Here is a 9,624-nt window from a genome sequence, read left to right as displayed (position 1 = left end):
AAACTACAACTCTGATGTATAGTAAGACCTCCTGGATGCTCGATCAAAGAAAGACCGAATCGTCCACACACTAGACTCGCAACAAAGACTAACAACTACATGTCCAGTTTCAGGTTAAAAGACCCATTTAGCCTAGGACCATTTAGTCTCTTGACACGCAACCTTTTTAGCCCTTTTGCAGCATATAACCAACGACATTTAGTGTCAACCAATTTCAAAAAAGTAGAGATCTCATTTTTCATTATGCATGACATAGTGATGAAGATATCAATAGGTGAACCTACTTCAATAACTAAGAGAATTAAAAAAGGACTCATTTGCAATTATCAAAACAGAAACCAGTTTAAAAGAAGATATACTATGAAAGCAAGATAGACAATGTTCAACAATAACCTCCCACGATTTGTCCAGGTCTTCGTTTAAGGCAGTTTCATTAAACGTTTACCGTCTAATTTTTGAAAATCGATTTCAGTTTCAACCAAAGAACTTTAAAAGTGAATATATATACCTGCTAACATGAAATAGGAAACTTAATGCTTGAATGGTCTAACAAAGCATTAGCTATCCCGAGATTGCCTTACTGTCAAAGCAGTACCATTGCCTTTGCTGCCTTGTTAAGTAACTTCTCTGTTGTCTTATAAAAAATACACAATCACAACCTCACGAGCTTTATTGAATATAAATTGATAGAATTAAGTTATAAGAAATACAAATGATAATTACTTGGATGATAGGATTCTCATTGCTGTTGCTATTCTGGGATAAGTGTGATCCTTGTTTCAAAACATGGATTGAGATAAACACGATAAATCCGTTTAGTACTAAATAAAAGGGGATGGAAATGGATGGTATATAATTTCCAAAAAGAAATGGGTATAATCCGGTCATTTTTACTATTACAATGACCCTGTCATGTCTTGAATTTGAATCATAAAAAAAGAATAAAAAACGAAATACCTTGGGACTGGTTTAGGCTACATATGTAGTTCCTTTTTCATTCCACAATTGCATCGAATAAAAATAGAGAATATCGGGCGGTAGAGACGCATATGGTGGCGCAGATGGAAGGGTTTGTGGTGGTGGTGAAAATTGATAGACAAAAGATTCGCATGTAGAGACTTTTAAATTAAGGATTTTAATTTTAATGGTTATGATTAACTTTTGAATGAATTTGGAAGGCTAGGATGAAAAAAAAAATTTAATTTTTTCTCTCAGCTATGGGGCCATAAATATATATAATTATAAAATATCTCCATTATTTTGTTTAAATCAATATCTATATCATCTGACGCCGTCACCAACGCCAACAGTCGCCGCCACTACTACCAGAGCCGGTACTTAAAAAAAATCCTATAAGGGACAAATTTTTTTAAAAAATCATGAAAAACTAATATAAAAAGAGGCAAAATATTAAAAAACTATAGAAAAGTTTAAAAAATCCATAAAAATTTTAAAAATACAAAACAAAATTCAAATTTCAAGAGGGACATTAGCCCCGTTGCCCCCCTTTGATACCTCCCCTGACTACTACCACTCGTCGTCATCACCACCGGTCGCCACCACAAGTACACAACCACAATGCCGCCTCCACTGCCATTACATTGCGCGAGTATGTTCTTGTACATCCAATATAAGTTTTCAAAATAAGCTACATTAAACAGCTTGTGTTAGTGGAAAAAATAAATCATCTAAGAACCTCTTAAATTTGTTATGTAACTAGATTATAACCCGCGTGAAACGCGAAAGAAACCTATAAAAAAAATTTACATTTATACGTATAAAAAGATAACACAATGGTATAATATATACTTAAAAGCTATTAAAATGACATAATAATAAATAAAATAAGAATAATGAAAATAAACCGGTTGTTTTTCCCATAAATCAACCATAGTATAAATATAACCTCAAAGAATAAGGTTTGACGGTGGTTTCTCATCCACCTGACAAGTGTTTTGTAGTTTTATATAGTATGATCACAAATGATTATATTTTTAAAGATTACAACATACGTTTTTTTCCAGTGAACCGAAAGCTAAAACGGTTGGTCCAATGCATGGAGGTAGTTAACTACGTATAGTATAAAAAGTTATAAGGATTCACGGTAACCACAAATTTATTGAATACACAAATAGTAGTGGTTTTGTAGAAGCTGATTTTATGTCTATAATCCACAAGCATGTAATCTCCTTCATTGAAGCCGTAGCGAAGTTATTGATTTTCCTAATGCCTCCTTCATTAAAGAGGGAATGAGACAATTTTTGGGTTGTACGTATATGTCTGCTTTTAAAGTAAGACAATTATAACCTAAATGCTCCAAGATTTCTTAAATTTATCGTTGTCAGCAATAATATCGAACATAACTTGATCTGCCATGATAATGTATATAGTGATATGGAAGCAAATATGTAATCTTTATTAAGCTAATGTGTAGTTAATGTATAATATTCATATATTTTTTATATCACGATGCTCAATCAAATGATTCACTATAAAGAATAACAACCCTATTTTTCAACTTTAACCATATATTATCAAATATATAGTTAAACTTCATAACATAAGGTTAATTTAAAGCATAATCCAATACAAAATTATTTGTTATTAATTATTTATAAGAAAATCAAATACAAAAAATAAACTATATATAATGGAAGATAGATCATAATATTACTTGACACAAATTAAGCAACTGCAAATATAAATGCCAATACTTATTAAAAAAAATCAAATATTAAAAAAGTTATAACATGGATCGACACTTTTTAAAATAATCATTATTTGTTAACAAATCAAGAAAGCGTATTTGTTTTTAATAATATTAATCTATAAGAGGATTTATAAGAATCAAATATGAAATCAAAATAAAGTTAAAAGAAAGATAGAAGATAATGTGAATCAAAAAGGGTATCCAAAAAGTTAGATATATTAAGTTTGATATAATTAATAGAATATTAATCAATAATATGTATTGTTAGAACATTTATCCATAATTGAAGAAATATAAGAGTATTTGATTAAAAGTTGAATCAATAATGATGTCATCATCTTGATCTAAGGGTGGAGAAATAAGAAAGAAATTTAATAAAGGGTTCAGATTAGTATTTATTAAAGATTTTTGAAAATGATGAGGTTTGTTGTTTATAACTACAAACCACAAGCTCGGGCTATTTTGCTGAACACATATATACTATATTATAAAAAAAATAACAAGTTGTTTTTGGAAGTGTTGAAAAATATGTAATATTTTCACTTATCTATACTCTTTTATAATAACTATCAGCCACCTATTGATAGAAAGTATTAGAAAATGATTATACCCACTATGAAAAAAGTTTTTATAAATCACCAAATTTTGCCGTCAATGCATTATATTACACTTTAAACCCTTAATTGATATCGCCATTACCAATAATATCGTCACCGACAACACTATACCATCGTTTGCACCACCGACGCCGCATTGTGGGAGTACCATGCTAGTTACCCTTAAAATATTGTCACATACATGTACCCTTAACATTAATGATTAAATTACACTATCAACCATTTATCTTTTAAAATATCTTTATTAACCATTTAAATCAATTATTTTTACATCAATTATCTACACCACTCGACGTCACTTCCACCACCAACATTCGCCCACACCACAAACACCACCGTATTGTGCAGGTACCGTGCTAATTATATTTAACAAAGATTTCACTACAAGTTATTAGTTGCTAAGATAAATATATTATTATTAATAACTAATTATCGTATTAATCAAAATATATCGTTGAGTGAACCAGTTGACATAATCAACAAATAATAATTTCAATATCTCTCTTCTTAATAAAACAAGGTTCCTTAAGCTTAATTCTTTCTTAAAAAGTGCCAAGTGGCAGCTTCCTTCTTCACTTAAAAAAAATCCTTAAAAACGTAAAATAGAACAAGTCAAACAAAAAATCCCTCGAACAATGAATTTCACAAAAGAAATAAAGAACCAAAATTATACAACAAATAATGAATCAAGATTCTTCTCTGTTGAAGATCTTTGTTCCCTATTTTTCTCTATTTTCAAATCATTCTTTTCTTAATTTAATCTCCCAAACATCATTCTAAATATCAAATACGAGTTCGAAGATTAAGATTCAAGAGGAAAATTCTTCTCCATAAATTTACGATTTCGTTTATGTAATTATATTTACAGTTTCGATTTTAAAGATGTGTTTGTCTTTTTTACCGGAAAAACCTCTATAAAGGGTTCCTCAAGAACATAGGTATCTTGAACTTTTAATTTAGGGTTTTAATTTGCGGTTTCATTGATTTAGTTCAGTATTGTTTATTTCTAACACGGTTTAAAAGATATACACAAATCTTTTATATCTACCAATAAACTAAAACAAGATTTTGACGTACATGATGAATGGGGATAAAGGTCTTATTTATATACAGATTTAATTCAAATACAAATTCTATATGGAAAAGACAATTTACTCATTGGCGTTACATGCACACTTACTAGCATTATTACTATCCATTTGGTGCCCTTTCATCTCTTTTGTTAGCTTCTTTCTTGGCTAAATATACTTATTATTTACGCTTATATTTGTGTTGTAGTTTATACTATCCTGCATAATTTATACTCACCCATTAACTTTTAAGAGTTGGTACTGTAAGCAAGATTATTTGTTCTGCTTATCAAGTCTATCGTTGTCGTGTTTGATCTTTATATTACTTTTACAGATATAGATGTATCATCTATTATATTTCTTATTTTGTCCTCTTATCCAAGACTTGGAGCTAATGCATTACCCGTGAGGCACTCAATTGAGAAGAATAATTAATATGCTACGAAACGTGGAGTTCATGTCGTCAAGATGTTTAAATTTTGCTTATCTAATTACCCAATTTTCCTTTTCTGTACCAACAAGAAGATCGAGCTTGATCCTCAAATTTGAATTTCGCTATCATAAACAGGTTATGATTTAATCGTTCGTCTTGCATGCATAAAACCAGTTTTTGAACATTCCATGACCATGAGTTTAAGTGCATAAAAGAGAAAAGTATATTTTTGTTGAACCAACGATGTCAGCTATTATTATTGATAATCATGGGAGGTAAAGTGTTGTCCTTTATTGTTTACACTAATCAGTTCCTTATCGATTAAAAGTAATTTCATTTCTACTAATACTTATTGGATTCTTAACTTTTTTTTGGTTGCCAATGTTACACCCTTGACCCTCCAGAGGCTAGAGTAGTTATTGACTCACAATGTATACATGATACCCTTCCATACATATCGTTTCTTATGTTTTTTTTTTTATATATATAATCTATGATAGCTTTACTGGATTAATTGTAGCGTGGAGTAGTGATGTTACCACTTACCTGTTTTAATTCTTGCATTATCATTTAGTTTATACATTTACATACACGCCTTAAGTTTTTGACTCCCTGTTTGAATATGAGATTTAAACTGTATCTGAATATGAGTGTGTTTTGCAACGTAGGAGTTGAATAATGTGAAGGTAAAACCATCCATACAATAACCTCCTTAATCACTTAGTCTGATATTAAAGTAGGCTATATGGGTTAATTAAATGGGTCGAGTTTTGCCGATGACTGATATAGTATTGACCTCCTTAATCATTTAGTAATCACTAAATATTTTTTAGAAAGAATATTCCAATTCATGTCATACCAAATTTCATTTTGGTAACCGATTTTTATGAACGGATTCAAAATGTCGAGTTTACAATTACAACATGTCATTTTTATTTATGCAAGCAGGTTACATCTTCAGAAAAGTTCAGACTATTCAAGAATCCAAAATGTTGTATTTTGTATAAATATGTATTTATAGTTTTACTAATTCTTATTGTAATATTTAATGTTATTTAACAAATTATTGTATTAGTTGATTTACTATTTTCATATTAAATTATAACATATAAACAATACAAATTATATATTTTTTATACATATTTTGTTAGTTTTAAAATTTCAATTAAACGACCCGGGTTGAACCCGGGTTGATTAACTAGTTAATAAATTAATAGCAATCGTTCAAAAACCACCGTATGAAAATTCAGAAATATACTCATTTTTTCACAAATTTCATTTTGGGAAGAATAAAAATATACACATACATAAATCCAGAAATGATATTATTCCCTGATTACACTACATAGAAATAGAAGCTTCCTTTCTTTAATTTGCAGGTCTGACTAATCCAACGGTCCATATTCATTCCATCCACCCCCCACCTTTTATTCCCCATTTTCATCCTTCACTTTTATTCAGCTCACATTAGAGATCTCCGGCACCACCACATATATCTCCCTTAAACACCTTCAGATCTGAACTTTGACTCCAAAGTCAACCCTTCTCATTTCATATTTATATAATCATAAAAAAAAAAGGTAGACCCTTTTACTAGTTTATATGTTATTACTATTTATTATTATTATGAAAGTTTTAATTTTTTAATTAATTTTGGATATACCCATGTACTAGAAATAATAATTGATTAATGATCTTGATCATGATCGTAAAAGCAGTCTCTCTACCTTTTTGACGGGATTGGGTATTGTTGTTGTTGTTGTTGTTATCTTCGTTTTCGTGTTTTTTGTTTAGTAGATATTTAATTGATCAGTTATAATGTTTGTTAGTAATTTAATTCACTAGAATTTAATGGAGTAGTATTTAGTTAAATTTTTTTTTTTGTATCTAATGATTCTTTGTAGAATTTAATGTAGAATTATTGTGTGTAATATGTTGTTGTTTTGTTTAAAGCTAATTAATTATGTTTTTTAGATTAGATATGAAAATTTTTTGTGAAAAGGGTTAGTACTTAATTTGGAAATAATTTCATTTTAAATTAGTACCATCTACCCATCCCCAAGGTGGTCAAAACATCTCGGGATTGCCAGAGAAAATATTTAGGAAACGGGCACGGGAATACCTGTTAGGCCATTATGTTAGAGTTAACGGCTTTACTTTTCCGTGTAGCCTCAATAGGGATCCGTCTTCAGTTCTGTTTTGGTTATTTTTGGCACCGAACATAAATTATGTACCTTGTAATAAAAGTAAGTAAGTAACTGCTCAATGCCGCCTTCTGCGGGTTTTGAGCCCCAATACCTTGACGGTGTATGGGTACATTGAATTGAAAAGGGTACTTGTAGATTGTAGAGTACATTTTTATGGCATTTCCCCTTTGATGTAGTTTTAAGGTAGTTCAAATTTGTAATTTTTTTTCCCGCTTTTATATTAGGGTGTTATTGTAGGAAGAAGAAAAGGAAGTATGGCGTTACGAAAGGCGATGGGTGCGGTAAAGGATCAAACGAGTATTGGGATAGCTAAGGTAGCTAGCAATATGGCTCCTGAGTTAGAAGTTGCTATAGTGAAAGCAACAAGTCACGACGATGATCCGGCTAGTGAGAAGTACATTCGGGAGATCTTGCAGCTTACATCTTACTCGCGTGGTTATGTGAGTGCTTGTGTTCACGGTGTTTCAAAACGGTTGAGCAAGACCCGTGATTGGATTGTGGCTGTTAAATGTTTGGTGCTCATTCATAGATTGTTGAATGATGGTGATGTGATTTTTCAGAAAGAGATTATGTATGCAACTAGGAAAGGGACGAGGTTGCTTAATATGTCGGATTTTCGTGATGAGGCTCATTCAAATTCGTGGGATCATTCTACGTTTGTGAGGACTTATGGGTTTTACCTTGATCAGAAGCTGGAATTGATTGCTTACGAAAGGAAGCAAAGTAATGGTGGAAATGAAGAAGTTGATAGGTTCACGGAAGATCAATGGAGGTCACCACCAAATCGTGGGGGTGATTATGGTTATGGTGAGTTTGACAATGGATATGGCGGAAAAATGAGAAGGTCGAGATCTTCTGGAGATGTTAGAGATGGATCGTCTCGAGAGAAGAAAAATGTGACCCCATTGAGAGATATGAAGCCCGAAAGGATCTTTGGAAAGATGGGACACTTACAAAGGCTGTTGGATCGAATTTTATCATGCAGACCCACCGGTCTTGCCAGAAACAGTAGGTTGGTGTTGGTTGCATTGTACCCGGTTGTGCAAGAAAGTTTTAAGCTTTATGCCGATATATGCGAGGTTTTAGCAGTGTTACTTGATCGGTTCTTTGATATGGAGTACCAGGATTGTGTCAAGGCATTCGATGCTTATGTTAGTGCTTCCAAGCAGATTGATGAGCTTGTCGGTTTTTACAACTGGTGCAAGGATATGGGGATTGCTAGATCTACAGAGTATCCTGAAGTTCAAAAGATAACTTCTAAATTATTAGAGACATTAGAGGAATTTGTGAGAGATAGAGCAAACGCTATGAAAAGCCCAGAAAAGACTCCGGAGGTTGTGGAAGAGGTCAAAGAGGAAGAGCCGGTTCCTGATATGAATGAAATAAAGGCTTTGCCAGCACCCGAGTCATACACTCCACCACCGCCTCCTGCCCCTGAACCACCCAAGGCCGAACCACAACATACAGGAGATTTAGTGGATTTAAGGGAAGAGGCATTTACAGCAGATGATCAAGGAAACAGGTTTGCATTAGCATTATTTGCAGGTCCAGCAGCAAACAAAACTAATGGTAATTGGGAAGCATTTGGATCCAACGGTGAACCCGAAGTAACCTCTGCTTGGCAGAATCCAGCTGCAGAGTCTGGAAAAGCAGATTGGGAACTAGCATTGGTGGAGAGCGCTAGTAATCTAGAGAAACAAAAGGCGGCAATGGGTGGTGGTCTTGACCCGTTACTTCTCAATGGAATGTATGACCAAGGGATGGTGAGGCAACATGTTAGCTCATCCCAGTTAACCGGTGGTAGTGCTAGCAGTGTGGCATTACCAGGGAAATCTGCCACACCCGTATTAGCACTTCCTGCACCTGACGGGTCTGTTCAAACAGTTGGGGGCGACCCGTTTGCAGCATCATTAAGTGTCCCTCCACCTTCTTATGTCCAAATGGCAGATATGGAGAAAAAACAACAGTTGCTTGTGCAAGAGCAGATTGTATGGCAACAATATGCTAGAGATGGAATGCAAGGTCAAGGTAGTTTGACCAAAATCAACAATGGCGGATATATAGCTCCTGGACAACCACCCATGATGCCATATGGATATCCACCAGTTAATGGAGCCGGGTACTACTATCCAACTTACTGATACATACCTAATACGTATTTGTTGTTTATTCATGTGTTACATACATTGTAATATTCCTTTTTTCTGTTAAATTTCCACTGTATCTGTTCATGTGATTCATACTGCATTTTCTTACTGATGGTAGAAACACACAAACAAAAAATGATTTGGTATTGTGGGACGAATGTAGAGCTGAGTGATTTTTGTTGGAGTTAATATTATGTTTTCCATATTTGTTGTTATGCTTTGTTCCTTTTAGAAAGCATATCCTTTTTGATATAGTTTTGCGAAACTCATGTAATCTAACTGTTTTATTTCTGTTGCTTCTATTCCTGGAGATGATAATATAAAATGGATTGAAATACTTTTATAGTGGTTCATACTATTTACCGACAAAAGAAGTGCCTCTGGATGCTTATTTCTTGATACTTAAGAATTTATATGACCTATATTTTTATCTTCTGTGA

General features: G+C 32.7%; 1 protein-coding gene across 2 annotated transcripts; it reads left to right on the top strand.

Moving 5' to 3' along the window:
• Nucleotides 1–6,182: 6,182 nt before the first annotated feature.
• On the top strand, nucleotides 6,183–9,399 carry LOC122611278 (putative clathrin assembly protein At2g25430). 2 transcript variants are annotated; one of them, XM_043784279.1, is made up of 2 exons: nucleotides 6,183–6,410; nucleotides 7,275–9,399. In XM_043784279.1, the coding sequence occupies exon 2, from the start codon at nucleotides 7,292–7,294 to the stop codon at nucleotides 9,176–9,178; it is 1,887 nt and encodes a 628-aa protein (XP_043640214.1). In that variant the 5' UTR covers nucleotides 6,183–6,410; nucleotides 7,275–7,291; the 3' UTR covers nucleotides 9,179–9,399. The 2 variants fall into 2 exon arrangements, with proteins under 2 accessions (XP_043640214.1, XP_043640213.1); XM_043784278.1 differs by having other exon boundaries at nucleotides 7,262–9,399.
• Nucleotides 9,400–9,624: the final 225 nt, after the last annotated feature.

This window comes from Erigeron canadensis, chromosome 8 (genome assembly GCF_010389155.1).
Source record: "Erigeron canadensis isolate Cc75 chromosome 8, C_canadensis_v1, whole genome shotgun sequence".
NCBI lineage: Eukaryota > Viridiplantae > Streptophyta > Magnoliopsida > Asterales > Asteraceae > Erigeron > Erigeron canadensis.
The sequence above is the reverse complement of the archived record's forward strand: the minus strand, read 5'-3'. Positions and strand labels throughout refer to the sequence as shown.